Source organism: Patella vulgata, chromosome 2 (genome assembly GCF_932274485.2).
Source record: "Patella vulgata chromosome 2, xgPatVulg1.2, whole genome shotgun sequence".
Taxonomy (NCBI): domain Eukaryota; kingdom Metazoa; phylum Mollusca; class Gastropoda; family Patellidae; genus Patella; species Patella vulgata.
In genome coordinates, this window is record NC_065880.2 from 91962349 (window position 1) to 91984523 (window position 22175).

Consider the following 22175-nt stretch of genomic DNA (forward strand, 5'->3'; position numbering starts at 1 on the left):
TGTGGGTATGGATCATGGCGACGAAGCGTGATGGGCGAACACATACACACATACATACATACATCTTTGATTTTATTTATATAGATAGATTAAATAATAATAATCATCAATTTGTATGGCACTGAGTGTTCCAGCTAATAAGCTGCTCTAGGGTGGTCTTTACAATTAAAATACATAGAGCATGAAATAACCACTGCGCCACTGAGTAGTTTTACTGAATATACCAGCCCTATACAAGATGGATTATTATTATTAAAACATTAAGAAAATTAAAACTGTCAAAATGTTAATTAGGAAAACAAAACTAAAACATTAATAGTAGATAATTTCCTGGGTTGAATTTAGATTAAAAAGAGGACCATTAAAAGATTTTACCCAACAGCTTGATATTATGATTACATGTATCTCGCATATAAATTGGATGGAATTTCATATTCCAACTAAACTACACTAAGTTTATCTTTTATTATTCATGGATCTCCACACTCAATCTACCTCCTATGTGACCTGACAATGTAGTCATGACTAGACAAGACATTCAGACTCAACTCAATCTGGCAATGTGACATCTAGACTCAACTTGACCCGACGTGACATGACATCTCGACTCGACATGACATGACATTAAATTCAACGTGACATGACATCTAGACTCAACATGACATGAGATCTAGATTAAACAGGACATGATATCTAGACTCAACATGACATGACATCTAGACTCAACATGACATCCAACTAGACTCAACTTTATCTGACATCTAGACTCTTGAAGAGAAAGTTTGTAAAAGATTTAAATATGTTTATATTTTGTTAAGAAAGGATGAAGTCCTCTGACCAAAGCCCCACGGGGAAAGTTGGGGGATGGAAGGATATCTTATAGATATGATTATAATTTATTTGTTTTACTTATTCTCTGTTTACGCTGCAGGGAGATAAAGAACCCCGGAAAGCCACATCAAACGCCACCCTTTCTGCTGAAATCTCAGGTTTACTAAAGATTATTTTAAAATATTTATCGCATGTTTTCTTTAACCAAATCGTAGAATCAGATCTCAAACAGTGTTAAATGATGTGGGTTTTTTGGGGTTCCTTATTTTATTTTTTTTTAAAGATTATATGAGTAATCATTATCCAAAAATATCTCGATCCAGTTCAGATTTTCAATGAAAATGGATAGTTATGTTTAAAAATATGTCTTCGAAACAATAAAGTTATATATCTATGTTTTTAAAGAAATATATTATTTGTACATTTCTCAAATAAATGCTGTTTCATATATTTGTGATACCCCACAAAGAATGACGGTCTGAACAATACCTAATTGTATTTTGGAAACAGGTGTCTCAAAAAGTTCAATATTTGAAAATACATGTGATTAAAACCTATCAGGAATATATAATCAGAACTTACGAGTTGATGTATTTGAGATAATTTTTGAGACACAGAGTTCAACCTCCACTTCACACAAACAAGGTACATGTACAAACCTTGTGCTCTAATGTGCAAATGTTAACCCATGTTCCTGAAGCAACGACCCCGAGTTTTACAACATCTAGCCGTTGCTTCAATCCTCAACAATTCCCGAATTTTTGCGCTCGTTGTGTTTACACTGACTAATTAGCATTGTCTAATCAGAAGTCGTGGCACATAACACACTGTAAACAAATATGGCGGCCTCCATAGAAAAAGAAATTGACAAGTTTACAGCCTTTGTTGATCAACCATAATTTCCAAAAACATTGACATTGATCGAACCTTGAACTTTGCAACTCGATTGTCACATGTAGACATTTTAGCTAGAAGCGCGAGACTTGATAATCGTAACGATATTTTTAACGAAGGAATCTGATAGGATCACAAGCTGGGCTTATACACAATCAAAATTAGTGCTAAAATATGCGGGGTATTACGTGAAGGGCTTGATATGATGTACGTAGTTAAGGCGAGATCAAGCCTTCTATTAAAGATGATGTTAACCCAATCGGCCACCCAACACCCCCTACCTTTTTATAGATCAGAAGGTTTCATTTACCTTCTAGAATAATTGAGTAATAAAGTGGAATGAATAAAATATTATTTATTAAGAAGGGATTGATTATTGATATATAAAATATTGTATAAGTTTATAGAACTATATAAATTATGTGCCATATTATTATTATTATACCGTGTGAATTGAAGATGTAGATAAATTGAATTGGATTTATTGATTAAATTTATAAGAATAAACAGAACATAAAAAAACCCCAATAAATTTCAGTTTTTATTGTCTTGTCATTTTAAATATCGGATGATAGTTGCCATGGTGACTAACTAAGACGTCCAGGGTTCAGTCTCAGTGTTGGTCAAGAAAGTACCTCCGGATTTTCCAGTTTGGTTTCCCCTTATTATTGGCATAGACAGGAACAGTGTCTAGTCATTTTGATGGGACCATAATCTGAGGTCCCATGTACAAATTGGAGTGTGTGTAAATGAACCCCTTGACAGTTGGAATTCGAAAAAACGCCCACTGCCAGGGCAAAATTTCCCAACTTGGATTCAGTGGAATTAAAAAGAGGCCAATCAAAATATTTATTAGGCGGTGCTGGCTTGTTTTCACTATACATCGTTTGCAAAATGTTCATCAGGACTTTCTTGCATGGTTCCCCCTTGTCAGTGGTGCAGGAGATAATATATAGTATTTCGGATGGGACAAACAACCAAGGTCCTGTGTACTCATTGGGGTGTAAAAGATCCCTTTACAGTTGGAGTTCGATACAAGTGTAGGCCGTGTCACCGCTGTCCTGGTTAAATTTTCCTCATAGCACACTGTATGGTGTATGCCCATCTTCATTAGCCCAGTCTGAGCATATTTAAGTATTTTGAATTGCTGAATTTTGCACCGTGAACATTGAAATATTATTGGCAACGTTATCCTTCCATACACCAACACTGGTTCACCTATGGTCCCACTTGATTAAAAACAAATAATTCCACTGACTTGTCTTTGATATCACCCTAGTGGACGAAGCAGACTTTAAGCCAATGAACGAATAAATTCATTATACTGAGTATTACTCCTGAACGGTGCCTGTTCTATTTTTTATCTCCTTTTGTTGTATCAGAAACCGTGATTTATTTTGTAAGTTGAACTATTATTTGTGACATTATATATTGTCATATACAAGATATATTTGTAACTTTAAAAACAACAAAATATCAAGAAATTTTCACAATCATCAACTTTATTTCTTTGGAAAATTTAAAAACCGAATACCACTCCCATAAACAATTTTTGATGTTAACCATCTTGAAAAAATATGGTCTGTTCTCTCTGCATTACCCTGGAACACACTTCCTTTAATCAAGGATTCCCTATCTCTTTCATAATTAATCAGATTAAAATACAGATCTATATTTCGTTCCGTTTTTTATACTTTCGATGGCCTACACTACATGAAGAACTGACCAGTTGTACTGGGAGATCGCGTCAGGGACCATACAAGCAGCTTTTCACCCTATGTACTGGAAGGTCCTGTCAGGGGTCGTACAAGTGGCTTTTGACCCTATGACATCAGACATTGATTAATCAATCAGCATTGATGTTTCTAATGGTTTACCCACAGTTCCATGCATGGCACACCAAGAAGTCGCTGTAACAGACCGTTTCATTGGCTAATCCCTCGCTTCAACCAAAACGCCTGTAATATAACAACTCTTCCAGATCCTATTGTAGTAAAGACAAGTAAAACGAAATTTTGAACTGTAAAAAAACAAAACAAAATAGGATCTGTGTTTTAATCAGATTGTTTCATAATGATCTTATAATCAGTTCAGATACTTGGGTAGATTGATGATTTAGCCACGTCGAAATGTCACACCTTCAGATACTTGCTTCACTGTGGGTCCATGTCTGTACATTTGTTTTCATCTTATCAAACTGTCATCCAGGCTTCAGGGTTTTCAAACCAGGGTTGATAATTTTTTCTATTCAGGAACTTACATTTTTTCCCACAATCTAAACATGTTATCTCTGAATACTTTTCCCCATTCGCTGAAATATATAAACGGATTAACTCAATATTATCTATTAAAACCGAGCCTGTCAAAGCATGTATTATCACACAAGTATATACACAACTTTATCAGACACAAATTATTATACAACATAATGTATTATATTCCTTATGTATTATAATACATTATGTCGTGTGATAATATGTGTCGGTTAAAGTCTGTTACAGGCAACAAAACATACACCCACAGCAGCTAAATCGTCCGAGCTGTCGACAAGGGTTGTCGCATATTTATTTTTTTGTAGGCAATTCAGGGCTTTTACAAGACAATTTCATACAGTTCAGATTATAATTTTTGTCGTTTGAGGGTTCACAAGGGTTTTCAAACTGAAACAAGGGCCTTAACTCTGGAAGTAATTTACAGAAACTTTTTAAATTTGACAGGCTTTTTCATTTTACTAATTTAAATAATGCATATAAATTTCATACAGATCAGATGATAACTTTTGTCATTTGAACGTTCACAAAGATCACACATTAAAACAAGGGCCTTAACTCTAAATAATATTTTGAAAATTTCAGTGAAATTGCTTCATTCTGAGTGACATTTGGAGAATAGAAGAGTCTTGATTGTCATTGCTACTGATAGTAAACATTGTCTCGATTATCCATATTTTAATTAATAGTAGTATGAATTCGTGTTTGAACAACATTGATGCATGGTATGAAAAAGGTTGGTCATCCTGTAGGTAATATAAAATACAATATGATTGTTTACCTTTTATTCTCACTGACATTGTTATTCCTGGCACCAATAAAACACAACATTTCTTACAGATACTTCTCTTTATATACGGATGTCTAAAATATATCACAAATATTACAAATATATCAAAAAATATCAAACATATTACATATACGAATGTCTAAAAAAAACACAGAATTTTAACCAATGCCAGATTTACTATGGTGAAGCTGAACCATGACGCACAAAAAGGGCGCCACAATAAAATGTATATATACATCTGGATTTGGTGTTCAAAGTCCCATTTCAATTTCAGCATACAGGTAAGCTATGTTTCATTGTAGAATTTATAGGCGTAGGGGCAGGTATTTGCGTTTTTTGAGCACAAACATCAAAGAATGAGACCATATACTTAAGTGGAGCTTTGTAGAAAACTTGTTTTAGTTCATGATTGATTTATTCTGAAATTTCAGATTTCAAAAGAAAATTTTGGGGCAAAAAGCCTCATCCCTCTCCCTCAAACTGAGATTGGCATCCTACGCCTATGGATATAACAAATTTAAACGCTGCTCCATATTATGCGTAACTTGATAGCAAATGGCCTACCTCCTTCAGGATCCAAGTAAGGGGTCTCATAACTTAACAAGCACAGGATCCATTTGTCCTAAATCCAGCATTGGATACAAATAAGGGAACCATAATCTTCATTGTTCCGAATCTCTAAAGGTATGAATTCGGCCCTCGTTTTGATGGCAAGATTTTTATTTCTTACAATGGAGTTTAAAATCTTACTAATCTGAACTTAACAAGTTAATGTGGGAAATTTTGCCTACTTTTCATTGAACTCCAACTGTCAAGGCCTCTCTTATGTGCATTCCAATAGGAACACAGGACCTTGACTAGACAACTTTTCTCTGCCAACACCAGGCCCTAGCTCCATTCTATACCAATGACAAGATGAAACGAAGGCTGGCAAATCCCGAGGAACTACCTACCTCTACCAACACCAGGATTAAATGTGGAGCTCCCTGTTTCTTGGACAGAATGAGTACAGTAATTAATGTAACTTACAAACGAAGAACTTGTCGCTGCGTAATGGCTCTCAATGTCTTGATATAAAATCGACATAAACTCAGATCAGATGGACTTGTTGTTAATGCCTGGTGAGCTGCCTACAAATAAAACAATATTCAATTACAAACCAAGATGTCGCAGACTTTGTCGGTTGCACTCTCTCTAATATACACCATGGACCTTATAAATGTGTACAGCCTGTACAGGTATATCCATTCCCCCAAAATAGCTTGCAAAATGTGGGCTACACAGATTTGTCTCAGAGTTTGTCTATAACATGACCTCCAATGTGCCAATTTCTACTGTTTAAATACAGAATTTATTCATTAAAAGGAAGAGCAAAATTATGGGGTGACAGATGGGGAGACCGAATGGGCCAGTTCTTCGGATAGTAAAACCATCCACGTGTTCACGCGTCAGACATTCAAAATCTGAACAAAAAAATTAATACCTCACCTGATACAGAAAATTTATTCTTTGATAAATTTCTTTATGAACTAAACTACCCTTCTTTTTGGCCATGATTTTTAATAGGCCTATAGGCCTACTACTCCTTTCAAATTATGATGAAAGATAACGAAACATGTTTGTAAACAAAACTTATCTAAACCGGATATTTTATTTAACGCATGCGCGATTGTTGTATAAGGCGCGTGTTCCGGTTAATGGTTATTGACAGAACTTGTTTTAGGAAACGACCGCATTCTGAAAAATTGTTGATTATTCCACAAACAAAAACACAATTAATGCACGATTACACATTCAGTTATCTCTGCAAAAACAGCTTTCGTTTATGAAAATGACTTGAACTAGAGAATTCCCCATAAATAGAAATGGGCAGTGGGTTGCTTTACGTAACCTTGAGTGCGAAGAAAGGTGGTTTGTTGACAGCAAGTGGAGTTAGCGGACGATTTATTAGAAGCCATAGCAATATCCCATGGTTGCTGACAGGTCACAGAGGAAATGTGGTTCATAACCATAACACAAGATGTGTAAGAAAATACTGATTTAATTTTTGGATTGCATAAAACAAACTAAAGGGAGGGGGTTTAAAAGGTCCCCAAGATGATGATGTGTCTTTTTTTTTGGGCCTAGCACATGTACGTTGACCCGGCTACTTTTGACTTCCACTACTAACCATAAGTAGCCGGATCAACGTACTGCGCCTGTCTTTTGGGGGTGGGGGAGGGACTCTCCCCTCTGCCTTGAAAATTTTTGAGAAATACATGGTCTCTCCCGGGCCTGCCTTGAAATTTTTTGAGAAATACATGGTCTCTATCGTCATTTTGGCATATATCTGGGGTACCAGAGGGCACTTTGACAAAACACAGAAACTGGAATTTTACATAAAAAACATAGTAAAAACATTTACCAACTACACTATGTTTTAGTTTTACTGATAGGCAATAAAATCAGTTCTGTAAGAGTTGGACAGGAAACTTTAATGAAGCAAAATAGAAAAACAAAAGGCAGTGGCTGTTGTTACGACAAGTTGTAAAAATAGTCCTCAGACTATTGTTACAACGATGCTTTCAGAGCCCTGCATCGGCGAAGTTAAAAACTGAATAGTCGTAAAAATAGTCCTCTGGCTATTGTTACGACCATCAATTTCTATTTACTCCTCTGAATCAATGGATTTCAACTTCACTACAGGCCCGGATCCATCGAATTCAAAAGTGTTGTTTTACAATTTTTTTTTTTTTATGTAGCTGAGCAGGGGGAATTTAGTTGTTGTACCCTTCACTAATTCCCATTGCAACCCTGCATTAAAGCATAATCATTATTAAAATATTAGAGAAATATGTACCCCTCCCCCCCCCCCCCCCCAACCTTTTCCGAACCATATTTCTCTATGTATTACCTATGACACAATTACCAATATTACCATCTGACATCAAAGGCCAATTGGTAATAGAGTTTTGTTCAGAATGGGCAGATTAGAAGCCCAGACACTTCGAAATTCCTGCATGCAGTCATTTTGAATATTGATACTACCGATATATCACATGATTGCTTATAGCCAATGAATGATGAATATAGGCCACCACATGATACACTCAAACTGAAATGCTATGAATTGAATTTTACTTCAAAATTTCCTTTTAGATATTTTACTAAAACAAAACCATATATATCTGAAATACAGTTGTGCATGTAGTTTGAACACTAATATTATTTCATATTTTTCTTTTATAAATTCTAGTTAGCAACAAAACCAGTATCACCCCCCAAAATTGACGTATATTTGGAAAATGGCCAAAATGATCATCATATTCCTGAAACATTTAAGACACATTCAAGAACTTTATCCAAAGATGGTGGTTCTCATTCAACATTACGAGAATCCATAAGTGATGTACCTCAAACAGATTTATTGAAAAATATCACCCACAATAACAACGTAACCCTGCATTTTAAAAATTCAAGAACTTTGGCTCATTTAAGTTCAAGCCATATAGACAACATATCACTATTTGTTCCTCATAAAAATCAACTTATAAATTTTACTCGTCCGGATTTAGCGGAGAGATTGAAAAGATTAGAGAAAGATAAAACAATACCAGCTAATGTGATAGATTCTATAGACGAAGTACACTGGAAGGAACAAAGATTAGAGTTAAATAAACTACCTGGCTATTATTTAAAATTATCTAAAATACGACTTACAGGTGAGGTTGTTTTTAAAGTAGCTAAGCCTCTAACTCAATATTATCTATTAAAATAACGAATTATTTGTCAATTTAAATCAACATTGGTGTTGTGATCTTACCGGGAAAAGATGAGCTTCTGATATCCAATATTTAAAACAAAATAAACATTTTACCATTGGTGCACGAATCGTGTGCCATTTGTAACAAGGGAATTGAAGAACAAGGCTAGACATATTCCGACCTCATATTCTTACATGTATATGGAGAGAATGTGCAATACCCAGACGCTAGAGATTGCCATTCTCTTGCGTATTTCGCCGAACATAGCTGATTTAAATTTACAGTAAATATTGAATGTAAATCAGTTTACATACATTCATATTACATTATTATTTGGATTGTGACCCATTTGTGTCAATTTCTAGGTCCCAAATATTAGCGATTTAGCTCCTTTAATGGATAGGGGCATTGAGTGGTCTAATACTTAAACTTTAGATCATAATATCTTTTAATGTGTCAGGTGACATGGTTTCGATCCCACAGTTGTACTGTAGGTGATGATAAGGAGTAGGGTGTTTGCCTAGTCTGGTAGGTTTTGTTTCTTGTCCTCAGGTTTCCTCCCACTGCTAACGACCCCTATATGTATTTTCATGCGAAATTATTGAAATAAAACCTGTTATTATATTTTAGTTCCCAAAATAACTAAGTGGAGTGAATTATGATCTTCTCTCTCTCTCTCTCTCCCTCTTGTTAGTCCTGAAATGACAGTGTTAAACCCCCTATCTCCCTCTCTCTCTCTCTCTCTCTCATTCCTTATGAAAGTTCTTCTCAAAAACTTTGTATATAAACTGTTTTAATTTTATTAGGTTTGGTTGTGTTGACGACGATGGCAGGGTATGCTATGTCCCCTGGTGTTTTCGATCCATCAATATTTTTATTATGTAGTGTTGGAACAGCTTTAACTTCCTGTGCAGCTAATTCTATAAATCAGGTGGGTGAATCACTTTTTTGTGAGCTTCTGTTGTTTCATTGGCTGTGGGGCAGGGCAGGGCACAGGGCAGGGCAGGGCAGTTGAAGGCAGAATGTAGGTAAAACTTTTTCTTGTGAGCTTCTGTCGTTTTGGAGGGGATGGATGGCCGAATGGTTAGCACTGTATCATAAGGTCTGTCATTGAGTCTGCTGCCGTTGTTTCGATTCCCCGGTTGTACGTGACAGAATGTAGGTAAAACTTTTTCTTGTGAGCTTCTGTCGTTTTGGAGGGGTTGGATGGCCGAATGGTTAGCACTGTATCATAAGGTCTGTCATTGAGTCTGCTGGCATTGTTTCGATTCCCTGGTTGTACGTGACAAGGAGTAGGGTCGCCTGTCCAACCTCGTAGGTTTTCTCCAGTTTCCTCCCACGGTTAAAAATCCCTACGCGCAAGCGGATTATTGAAATAAAATTGAACAATATGTACTAGCTCACAAATTAGGTCACTGGTTTGATCTCGTCTTTTGGAACGAGAATGCACAGCAGGATTTTCCAGCGGAGGGCCAAGAAAAATTGTCGTTACGGATGGGATGAAAATTTGATCGTCTTGTGAATACTAACAATCCCCTGTACATATTGGCATGCACGTCAAAGAAGCCTTGATAGTTATGTCATAGCACATTGCATGGCATAACCGTCTTCATTAGAAAGGTAGGAGCAGAAAAGTAGGAAATTAAATCCCTCTGACTTTATTTACTGTCGGTCTGCATCAATTATTTCTATCTGGTCTAACTTGCAACTGTCTGAATTCAAATGTTGTTTGACATTTTATATACAGGAGCCACGGTGGCTAAGTGGGTAAGATGCTGGCTCGCTAGTCTGGAGGTCGCCTGTTCGATCCCTGCATTGGCCGAAAAAGTTCATTGGGATTTTCTTACGTGGTTTCCACTTGTCAGTGGTGCAGGATGGAGGACCTGGCAAGGACAGCTGTCTAGTCATTCAGATGAGACGGAAAACCGAGGTCCCGTGTATACATTGGCGAGCACGTAAAAGATCGCTTGACAGTTGGAATTCAATATAAGAGTAGGCCATAGTGCCGCTGCCCAGGCAAAATTTCCCCCATCGTACACTGTACGGCATATGCCCGTCTTCGTTATCCCAGTCGGATATCCGTCTTCTTTGAAGTTAGATTAATTAGCAGAAATGTTATGTTTAAAATTGATAAATATTTAAGAAATTGTTTTTCAGTTTTTTGAAGTTCCGTATGATTCGCAGATGAATCGGACAAAGAACCGAGTTTTAGTTCGTGGCTACCTCAGGTAATTTTCATTTATAAAACTAAATTTGGATGAGAATGGACTGTTTCCTATAGGGGGGTCGGATGGCCGAATGGTTAGCCTGTGTGTGCTGTATCATAAGGTCTGTCATTGAGTCAACTGTAGTGGTTTCGATTACCCGGTTTTACGTGACGGAGTGGTTTCGATTACCCGGTTTTACGTGACAGAGAGTAGGGTCACCTGTCCAACCTCGTGGGTTTTCTCCGGGTCCTCCAGTTTCCTCCCACTGCTAAAGACCCTACGTATGTGAATTATGGAAATAAAATTGAACCATGTGTTAGTCCCAAAATGACCTAGATTATGTTGAGTGGCCGTTAAACCCCATTTCTCTCTCTCTCTCTCTCACCGATGACATCCCTGCATTGGCCGAGAAAGTTCATCCAGATTTTCCGGCGTGGTTTCCTCTTGTCAGTGATGCAGGATCGAGGGCCTGACAAGGACAGCTGTCTAGTCGTTCGGATGGTATGAAAAACTGAGGACCCGTGTACACATTGGCGTGCACGTAAAAGATCCCTTGGCAGTAGGAATTCGATATAAGAGTAGGCTGTAGTGCCGCTGCCCGGGCAAAATTTCCCTCATAGCACACTGTATGGCATAGGCCCGTCTTCATTAGCCCAGGTTAGGAGCAGAACAGTAGGACGTTAAACCCCATTTCATTTCATTTCATTTCTCTCACCCATGACAAGGGAAATAATAAACAGCCTTGTATGAAGTCAGACTACTAATTCTCTTCCCATTGACTTCAATTTTGCTTCCATGACAAGGGAGTTGCTTTGAGCAACAGTCGGCAGATTACAACCCAAGTTCTTATGGTAATGAAATGGGGTTTAATGTCCTACTGTTTTGGTCCGACTGGGCTATTAAAAACAGGCATATGCCATACAGTGTGCTATTGCAGAAATTTTACCTGGACAGTAGTTGAATTCCAACATTCAAAGCTTCTTTTGGAGCACATCATGTTGTACGAGGAATCTCGATATTTTGTCCCATCCGAATGACTAGACTTTCTGTTGCTGGGTCTTCCGTCCTGCCTAACTCACGAGCCAGTTTTGCGGTAATAATAGATGCTATAAAAGGTTATCGCTAGAAGCAGAAGGACTTGATTATCAAGACTAAAATTGAAATTGTACGTTTTTATTTTTCAGTCCCCTTCATGCTGTTGGATTTGCTACAGTTTGTGGTGTAACGGGTGTCTCTATTTTATTATTAGGGGTGAACAATCTGACAGCTCTATTAGGAGGCTTTAATTTATTACTGTATACACTAGCTTACACCCCTATGAAGAGGTATAGTACAGCCAATACGTGGGTAGGTGCTGTAGTAGGAGCTATACCACCTATGATGGGTTGGACAGCTGTAACAGGTAGTCTAGATCCAGGTATGATAAAACATTATTTAAATATGAGAGAGGGAGGTCTAGTAGATTAACCCATGAACTTTAGATCATAAGGCCTGAAATGACCTATTTTGTGTCAAGAGAATGTTAAACCCTATTTCTCTATCGCTCTTTGGGGGTTGGATGGCTGAATGGTTAGCACATGCACGCTGTATCATAAGGTCTGTCATTGATTCAACTGGCAGGGTTTCGATTCCTCGGTTATACGTGGCAAGGAGTAGGGTCGCCTGTCCAGCCTCGTGGGTTTTCTCCGGGTTTTCCAATTTCCTCCCACTGCTAAAGACACTTACGCACAAGCGAATTATTGAAATAAAATTGAACCATGTGTTAGCCCAGAAATGACCTAGTTTGTGTCAGTGGACTTTAAACTCTCTCTCTCTCTCTCTCTCTCTCTCTCTCTCTCTCTTAAGTACAAACAGACTTGTGTAGAATAAAGTCGGAAAGTTAATGGTTATAGAAAGGTTATGATTAAATTACAGCTTTATTCTACATAACAAGGTCGTTTTACAAGTAATTTATTGATGCTGTTTATTTTGTATTTCATTCTGTATTGAATGATGAAATTGACAAATGATAATTATTGCGTTATAAATTCCAATGGTGGGGTAGAGTCATCTGGTGGTTTAATGCATGAACGTAAAATCACAAGGTCTGTCATTGAGTCAAGTGGCATGGTTTTGAATCCCCGCTTGAATGTGATAAGGAGTAGGGTTATCTGTCCAACCTCATTGGTTTTCTCCGGGTCCTCCAGTTTCCTCCCATGTGCAAGCGAATTATTGAAATAAAATTAAACCATATGTTAGTCCCAAAATGACCCAGTTTGTGTAAAGTGGATGTTAAACCAAATCTCTCTTTCTCTCTCTCTCTCTCTCTCTCTCTCTCTCCCCCCATATAGATGTTATAAAACTGATTTTTATCCCCGGTTGTACGTGACAAGGAGTAGGGTTGGCTGCCCAACCTCATGGGTTTTCTTCCGGGTCCTCTGGTTTCCTCCCACCCTTACGCACAAGCAAATTATTGAAATAAATTTGAACCATGTGTTAGTTCTAATATGACCTAGTTTGTGTTGAGTGGACTTAAACCCCCTCTCTCTCTCTCTCTCTTTCTCTCTCTCTCTCTCTCTAGATGATGTATAGATGTTATAAAAACAGTGATTTTCACACTGTAAAATTCAGAGTGAATAACAACATTGTAATTTATATTTTGGTAGGCATGATTAGATGTTGCTGGCTCGTTTACTAATACAACTTTTATTCTTTACAGGTGCTTTGTTATTAGGAGCCATTTTGTTTTCCTGGCAGTTTCCTCACTTCAACGCTTTAAGTTGGAATTTACGTCCGGACTATTCTCGTGCTGGATATCGAATGATGTCCGTCGTCAATCCAGATTTGTGTAAAAGAGTTGCTTTCCGTTATTGTTTAGCTACAACTGGATTGTGTTTAATGGCCCCACTGATTGATCTAACAACGTGGACATTCGCAGCCGATTCCCTTCCTTTAAATTTATATCTTTCATACTTAGGATGGCGTTTCTACAAACAAGGTGATAGCAACTCTTCTAGAAAACTTTTCCGTTTTACGCTTGTACATATTCCAGCTTTATTATTGTTAATGTTAATCAGTAAAAAAACTTTCGGTAGTCACCAGAGTCAACAAATTACACCTGTCGTGGTTAGCTAGGGGTTGTGTACAAGGTGCGATGTTAGAACACATAATTAATATAAACTCAAAAGAGACAAAATAAGGACATTGAAAGCCATGGTAGAGCTGTTAGATCATGTCTATAGACCTAAGAAGTTCACTGTAATATGTAAGAACTCACTCCAAACACAAACCACTTAAACATGTGTTACATCATGGAGACTAACTTGTGAGGTGTTAAAAGACATTATGCAAACCAATTGAACATGCATTACACGACGAGATGGAACTTGGGAATTGAAAGGCATTGAAGAGCTGTAAGATCATGTGCCAGAACCCTAGTGTCAGCTGTAACGTGTAAGATGTTCGAACACATATATGCAAACCAACTGAATACATTACATGAGGAGGGCCTTCAGTTCTGCTTTATGGTGAAACTTTTGTAAATTTGATTTGCTTGTTATTGATGTGTGCCACTGAGTTGAGTCTAGGCTTGTGAAAAAAAGGCTAAATAATAGATTATATAACGTTTTGAACATAGGCGTATAGACTTGATGAATGTTAGGGGAAGCAGAACCTGAAATGCCCCCCAAAATTTCGGGTTACAGACGTCTAGGGACACTCCCTGAATACAGCAATGTGGTCCAATATAGCCTACCTTTAGTGGCTTACCTGAATCCCAAACAACCAATCGATCTTCGCAGGGTAATGGGGGGGGGGGAGAAAATTTTGAAAATTTAACTGCCGAATATGCTTTTTCAGCTATTCTAGCCCATGAGTTAAGTAACTTCAAAGTTTCCAATCGTTTTGTAATCCCACTCTATGCCGACCTGAATTCCAATTATCCAATCGGACTATTGCAACTGCATTCATAAATCATGATTTATAAATCATAAATCACAATTTGTGGTATTCAATTAAAAGAAAAGTAAAAATAGTGTTTTATTAGATTTCGGACACTATATTTTGCCAACTAGATGAAATAATAATTTTTTGTTTTCACTTTACCCATCTGCCCCGAAAAGTCAGATTGCCCGAAAGTTAGCAGGTCAGCTGCGCCCCCCGCCCCCTTCCCCTTCCCCCTGACTCGTACGCCTATGGTTTTGAAGCCAAAAGAAAGACCTGCAATAGGCCAATTTATTTTTAAATTCACAAAACATTGTTATTGTTTTTGTTATGTTACATACCTCAAAAAATCATAAATGCAAAGAATTCAGGCCTCGAGTTCACAAAGCATTCTGTGACTTAAGTTAAGACTCAACTTTCAATCACTGTTTATGAGAAATATCTTTGATCCAGAAACACAAAACTTTGCACATAGTTTCTTACTGGTGTATTTGATAAATTAAGACAAAAAATGTTTTATAATGGGCTATATTTTAGTTAAAATAAGGTGAACAATTTTGAGTAAATTCTTAACTTAAGTCTGAGAATGCTTTGTGAAGCCGGCCAGGTGTCAACCAACTGCTTACATGTACATATAAATATATATATATATATCAATGCAAACTAACAAACCCATAAGGTTATGCAACTTTTTTTCTTTTTTTTTTGTGGGGTTTAACCCCTAGATAAAGTGTCTATCAATGCAAAACTTAAACAATAAATCAATTTCCTGCTTGTATGTGACAATGAGCAGGGTTGCCTGTCCATCCTCTTGATGGTCTTATGGTTTTCTCACACTGCTAAAGACCCCTATGCACAAGCAAATTATTGAAATGAAATTGAATCGTGTGTTAGTCCCAAAATGACCTAGTTTGTGTTGAGTGGACGTTAAACCCCATTTCTCTCCCTTGCAAACTACTATATTATGAAAATTGATTTTCTAAAAGAAATCAGCCGTCTGATAAAGTAAAATGTCGGGGTTGTTTCAGTTTATTTCTGACCTTGTACTAAATTCATTTTGCTACATTTTGTGAAAATTTGGCGTTGGCTCAGTGAGTAGGGCTCTGACACACCAATCTGGGAGTTCGATCCCAGGTTGAGAAAGTTCGCTAGGATTCCCCTCGTCATTGGTGCAGGACAGAGAGTCTGGAAAGAACAGTGCCAAGAAGTTTGGATGGGATGGAAAACCAGTTAGATAAAATTTTCCTCATAGCACACTGTATGTTTTTATTAGCCCAGTTGGTGTAGAAAAGTAGGACGTTAAACCCCACCCATATCATTTCAGTCAGGGAGGTTGGATGGCTTAGTGGTAAGCACGTGCACGTTGTATCATTAAGTCTGTCATTGAGTCAACTGCCGTGTTTTTGAATCCCCGGTTGTACGTGACAAGGAGTAGGGTCGCCTGTCCAACCTCGTGGGTTTTCTCCAGGTCCTCCAGTTTCCTCCCACTGCTGAAGACCCCTACGCTCAAGAAAATTATTGAAATAAAATTGAACCATATGTTAGTCCCGAATTGACCTAGTTTGTGTCGAGTGGAGCTAAACCCCATTTCTCTCTCTCTCTCTCATTTCAGTCAGGGAGAAAATGAAATAGTAATTATATTTTAATTATAGTGTTATTATTTAAACAGTGATAATTTTATATAGTAATTTGTTATTAATGATTTGATTGATATAACAAGATGTGAACTTGATTTTACTGTGTATATTGTTGATAATGTATGTTAATACGTGTAGAGTGAAATATTATTTAATTTAATAAAACTGGACACTAATATTATACCCGTCTTTATTAGTCCGGTAAATGATCAGATCTAAATATTATAAGACCACGTGCAGGTTTCATCAAGGTCACAAGATGTAAACAGGGTTAGGGCATGTGATTGTTGCCGATGATTGTGGGATAGGGTAATGGTTCTCAACCCTTTTTTTGCCAATGGCACACCTTGAAACACATGAAAAAAATAGTGGCACACCTGGCTAATTATATATGAAAAATATTTGAATTTTGCAAAATAAAAACATGGCAAGTCATAGACGGCATACAACCGTAAACTCAAACTAAATAAAGAAAAACATATCTATGAACTTACTTTATTGCAGTGTTTCGAATTTCATCAGGCTAGCTCGCTAGCCTGGAGGTCGGGTGTTTGATCCCTGCATTGGCCGAGAAAGTTCATCCAGATTTTCCGGCGTGGTTCTCCCTTGTCAGTGATGCAGGACGGAGGGGCTGACAAGGAAAGCTGTCTAGTCGTTCGGATGGGACGAAAAACCGAGGTCCCGTGTACACATTGGCGTGCACGTAAAAGATCCCTTGACAGTTGGAATTCGATATAAGAGTAGGCCATAGTGCCGCTGTCCGGGCAAAATTTCCCTCATAGCACACTGTATGGCGTATGCCCGTCTTCATTAGCCCAGGTTAGGAGCAGAACAGTAGGACGATAAACTCCATTTCATTTCGAATTTCATCAGTCAAATAGCTGGCTTCTTTAGTGAGAAATTTTCTTAGTGTGCTGTTCAAAATTTGGCGGCACACTTAGGAAGATCTTGCAGCACACTGGTTGAGAATCACTGGGTTAGGGTAATGGTTAGGGCTTGGGTTAGCGCTAGCCCTGTTTATATCTCATGACCTTGATGAAATCTTCAGGTGGCCTTCAGATCTACCCCTGCTCGTAGATGCCGAAATGTGGGATGATAAAACCCCGGGCTGGATTCAGCTTGAATGGGGCCCCTGGCTGCAAAGTGACTAGGATCCTTGTATAAACAGTGAAAAGGGGACATACCCGGTATTTGTGTCAGTATGGTAGATTTATTTGGCACGAACATATACAATTTTATAATTGATATATTTATGGTACAATTTAGTTTTAGATGTAATTTGGGGTCCCAGGCTGCCGGGTGGGGGGGGGGGGGTGTAAGCCGAATGGTTAGCATGTGCGCATTGTATCATAAGGCCTGTCATTGAGTCAACTGGCGTGGTTTTGAATCCCCGGTTGTACGTGACAAGGATTAGGGTCGCCTGTCCAACCTCATGGCTTTTTCTCCAGGTCCTCCGGTTTCCTCCCACTGCTAAAGAATTATTGAAATAAAATTTAACCATATGTTAGTCTCGAAATGACCTAGTCTGTGTCGGGTGGACATTAAACCCCATTTCTCTCTCTCCCCCAGGCTGCAGACCATTCAGCCCTACCTCACTTTAAACCTTGGTTGAACCCTGTTTCGTGCATTCATAGTACACTGCATGGCGTTTGACGGTCTTCATTAACCTAGTAGGTACACAGAAATATGACTTAAACCCCTTTTCATTTATTCAGCTGGATACCCAGCAATGGAGGCAGACCACCATTAAATTTCACAATCTCGGTAGTTCGTCTATTTATAGCAATTCTCTCTCTCTGTCTCTTTTCTCCCCTTTTGCATGTCTATTTTTGTTGATTTTTTGGTCTAGAATGGACGAAGAGGGTTTAAATTAACATTTTCTGCCAGGTTTTGGTAAATATTCGTGATTTAGAGGCGGAATGATAACAGAGTTATCAGGTTGGCTACGGTAATATGTACGGCGAATAGTTGAATGTTTTTACTATGCTTCTTCAAGTTTGTGTATCTCAAAATTTTGGTGGTCAACGTCATACAAATTTTGGTGCAAAGACATGACCATTTGTTTCTATGTCTGTAGTGAAAAGCATTCAGCCCAACGAAAATTTGGGGAAAAGTTGGAGCCGGGCAAAGAGGCCAGAATTAACATTGAAGTCAATGGGGAAATTAATTGTGGTCTGCCTCCTGTCTCCAAAACAAAGTTGTCATCATATGCCTATAGGACGTCCAGTCCCCGTTTCATTTATTCATTCATAGTACACGGCAACATGACGTATGTCCGTCTTCATTAGCACAGTTGGTGCAGAGGAGTTCAATTTTAAAGATGTCTTCCCGTCTACAAACTGTGATATTATGATATGCGGGGTAAAAACATATTCAAACTAATTTACAGAAGAGTGCAATTTTAAAGATACCTTCCCGCGTACAAACTGTGATATTATGATATGTGGGCTTAAAAGAAATTCAAACTATTAACAGTTTGCTTCAAATTCCTCTCAAAACATTTTAATTGGAGGAAAGCTACACCCAAGAATCTATATTAAGAATCCCTGTTTGTCATGTGACGTGATTGAGGCGGAATCCATTTTAAACTTGTGTTGTCTTTAGTCGCTGTTAGGGGGGGGGGGGGGTAGCACGTGCGCGCTGTCTCATAAGGCTGTCATTGAGTCAACTGGCGTGGTTTCGAATTCCCGGTTGCACGTGACCAGGAGTAGGGTTTCCCTCCACTGCGAAAGACCCCTTTGCGCAAGCGAATTATTGAAATAAAATTAAACCATATTATAGTCCCGAAATGACCTAGTCTGTGTCGAGTGGACGTTAAACCCCATTTCTCTCTCTCTATTTCCCCAGATTTGACGAGATCATTCGCTTTTTATTAGAAAATATTTATTAGTCAAAATAAATGGCATGGCTCTACTCTTTGGGTCATAAAGTAGACAAAAATGGTTCCAAAAACAAATATTAATATCAATGTGATATGCATGAATATTCAGTGATTTATAATCATTGTTTAAATTTTTATAATTACTAATCAGCCATTACTAATTACTTCTGAATTGATATGTTTTTATTTGTTAATTACAAATGGCACCCGAAACCATAGAAATACACGACTGATTATAAAATGTCCATTACGTCTTAAATATTGGACATTAGGATCAATTTTGTTCGGTGAAATACTTTGTGAATCAGCCATTACTAATTACTTCTGAATTGACATGTTTTTCTTTGTTCATTACAAATGGCACCCGAAACCATAGAAATACACGACTCGTGTACTGATTATAAAATGTCCATTACGTCTTAAATATTGGACATTAGGATCCCATATTTTCATAGTTAGATAAAAACATCAATATTGATTAAAATGGACCAATATTGAATTGTAATTTGTGTTTTTGATTTCGAATTCTATGGAAAATATTGAGTTAGTATATAACTCCTTTAACATTTTTATCACACGTCTGTTTATTTTGGATGTTTGAGATGATTGTCAAAGCCTGGCACCTTTTATCGTTTTCATCTCGTGGCCAGAAGCAACGATCATCCCTTGGTGGAGATGTAGACGAAGAAACACGACAGCTTGTCTTACTAGTTGAGGGTTGGTTTTCATCTCGGCCATCAGAATCGGAAGTAAAATCCACTAATGGCGTCACCATATCATTAGAAGACAGTTCAGTTAATCCGGTGTTATGTTCTGAAATGCTTTCCGATAATAAAAGAGAAGTCTGGGTCTGAATTAGATTGGATAAAAATTCTTTGGTACTGTACTTCTCCTTTTCTTTAAACTGGGGTTCATATGTGTTTGAAGAAGAACCGCAGCCCATTGCAGTTGAATGATGTTTTGGTCCGGGTTACAATTAGTTAGTAAAAAAACTATATTCACTGATTTTAAAAGTAACCGTCACTATATTCACAGATTCAAAAATAACTATATTCATTGGTTTTAAAAGTTACTATATTCACTGATTTTAAAAGTAACTTTATTACCTGATTTTAAAAGTAACTATATTCGCTGAGTAACTATATTCACTGAGTTTCCATATTCACTGAGTAACCATATTCACTGAGTAAGTATATTCACTGAGTAACTATATTCACTGAGTAATTATTTTCACTGAGTTACCATATTCACTGAGTAACTATATCCACTGGGTAATTATATTCACTGAGTAACTATATTCACTGAGTAACTATATTCACTGATGTTAAAGTAACTATATTTACTGTTCCTAACTGGACAATATTACACACTTGAACGTTAATTTGTACAAGTTACAATTAATTTGTAATAACAAAATATATTCATCGATTTAAAAATAGTTCATTTTTATACATGGAACTATCTTTATTTATTGTAACTATCTTTGTTTATTTTACGGGTAACTATACAGGTAACTAAATCACAAATAGAATTTCCTATTTCCATACATTTAATTACCTACATTTAAATAATGTCTGTAATCAGAGTAAATCAAATCTACAAGATGATTTATCGTTGATTTTAAAGAATCCATTTGAGTATATTTTAACGTGGATGAATCGTTGAAGAATGATAGAATTGCCCAAAATAAATCCTTATATAAAACTTTTATAGGTTGTCCACTTTTGTTTGAGGCAGACGTTAAAACATTTTGGCGATATCACAACAGTGGAGACAGGCGTTAAACAAGAAGCTCCTGCCACAAGCTTAAAGCAGTACAAATAAGGAACCAATGTCATTAGGCACCACGCACCTGTACTAATGATTCGCCATCTGACTTGACATCGTTAGCAGACAGTTAGCAGCATGAAAATAAATCTAATTATATATTTCAAGGGTTAGCAGAGTTTTCATTACGTCATCCACGCTGTTATTAATATATCGGACTTCTGTAATTGCTATTTATGACGTCATACATCAAATTAAAGCGGTGCACCAGTTAAATTATCAAAAGTCCTACTGTTTTGCTGCAATTCGGCTAATGATGACGGACATCCGTCATTCAGTGTATTAGCTAATGTTTGAGGTAACTTTTCTCAGACACCTGCTCTACAGTCGCACCCGATTAGATTTTATTACATACTTCGAGAAGGTATTTGTTGAGTAATAAAACCTTCTATTAGTTTATCGGGGGCTGGCCGTCCTTACCGCACGGTACAAATAAAACCTTCTAGTAGTTTATCGAGGTTCAGGTGCTTCCGGAGTCCAAAATGGCCGCTTTATATAAATGAGAATTTTGGGAATAACTAACCCGAACCCTAACCCTAACCCTTTTTAAAAGACTGAACTTGGGTCTAATTTAGTTTTTACTTCTCTTAAAAGGGTTGGGGTTAGGTTTCGGGTTAGTATTCCCCTAAATACTCATTTGTATAAAGCGGTCATTTTGGTATATATGAGTTCTGGCTTGTTCTGGAATTTGTTGCTTCTAGTGGTGATAATATTTGTACCGTGCGGTAAGGACGGTCAGCCCTCGATAAACTACTAGAAGGTTTTATTACTCAACAAATACCTTCTCGAAATATGTAATAAAATCTAATCGGGTGCACGTCTACTGTTACTTCAAAGGTTCTTTTACATATGTCCATCAATATGAACAAGATGGGGTTCTTCTTTCCTCCCTTCCAAACGACCAGACCAACATTGTATGTTCCTTGGCTGCCCTAGAGGACTCTTGTCAACCGTCCAATTCCATGAAAGCTCGGCTATCTCATGGTTGAGAGAGAGGGAGAGAGAGAGAGAGAGATGGAATTAAAACATCCAATCGACACAAACTAGGCCATTTCGGGACTAACATATGATTCAATTTTATTTCAATAATTCGCTTGCGCGTAGGAATGGGAAACCGGAGGACCCGGAGATAATCCATGAGGTTGGACAGGCGACGCCTGTGCTGCGGGGGGAA

General features: G+C 37.5%; 2 protein-coding genes across 2 annotated transcripts; one reads left to right on the forward strand and one right to left on the reverse strand.

Moving 5' to 3' along the window:
• Window positions 1–3209: 3209 nt before the first annotated feature.
• LOC126810148 (ribonuclease P protein subunit p21) lies at window positions 3210–6438 on the reverse strand. Its single transcript, XM_050535148.2, has 4 exons — window positions 6274–6438; window positions 5815–5915; window positions 4777–4859; window positions 3210–4036 (listed from the first exon to the last, which is right to left on the reverse strand). The coding sequence occupies exons 1-4, from the start codon at window positions 6337–6339 to the stop codon at window positions 3918–3920; spliced, it is 369 nt and encodes a 122-aa protein (XP_050391105.1). The 5' UTR covers window positions 6340–6438; the 3' UTR covers window positions 3210–3917.
• Window positions 6439–6477: 39 nt separating this feature from the next.
• On the forward strand, window positions 6478–16745 carry LOC126810089 (protoheme IX farnesyltransferase, mitochondrial). Its single transcript, XM_050535052.2, has 6 exons — window positions 6478–6809; window positions 8021–8486; window positions 9335–9459; window positions 10686–10756; window positions 11920–12152; window positions 13434–16745. The coding sequence occupies exons 1-6, from the start codon at window positions 6651–6653 to the stop codon at window positions 13847–13849; spliced, it is 1470 nt and encodes a 489-aa protein (XP_050391009.1). The 5' UTR covers window positions 6478–6650; the 3' UTR covers window positions 13850–16745.
• Window positions 16746–22175: the final 5430 nt, after the last annotated feature.

Coding starts and splice junctions, on each gene's coding strand:
- LOC126810148 (XM_050535148.2), bottom strand. CDS start 6,339: ATGGCCAAAAAGAAGGGTAGTTTAGTTCATAAAGAAATTTATCAAAGA. Junction 5,916..6,273: donor GAATAAATTTTCTGTATCAG/GTGAGGTATTAA, acceptor TTTTATTTGTAG/GCAGCTCACCAGGCATTAAC. Junction 4,860..5,814: donor CAGCGACAAGTTCTTCGTTT/GTAAGTTACATT, acceptor GATATATTTTAG/ACATCCGTATATAAAGAGAA.
- LOC126810089 (XM_050535052.2), top strand. CDS start 6,651: ATGGGCAGTGGGTTGCTTTACGTAACCTTGAGTGCGAAGAAAGGTGGT. Junction 9,460..10,685: donor CAGCTAATTCTATAAATCAG/GTGGGTGAATCA, acceptor ATTGTTTTTCAG/TTTTTTGAAGTTCCGTATGA. Junction 10,757..11,919: donor TTAGTTCGTGGCTACCTCAG/GTAATTTTCATT, acceptor TTTATTTTTCAG/TCCCCTTCATGCTGTTGGAT.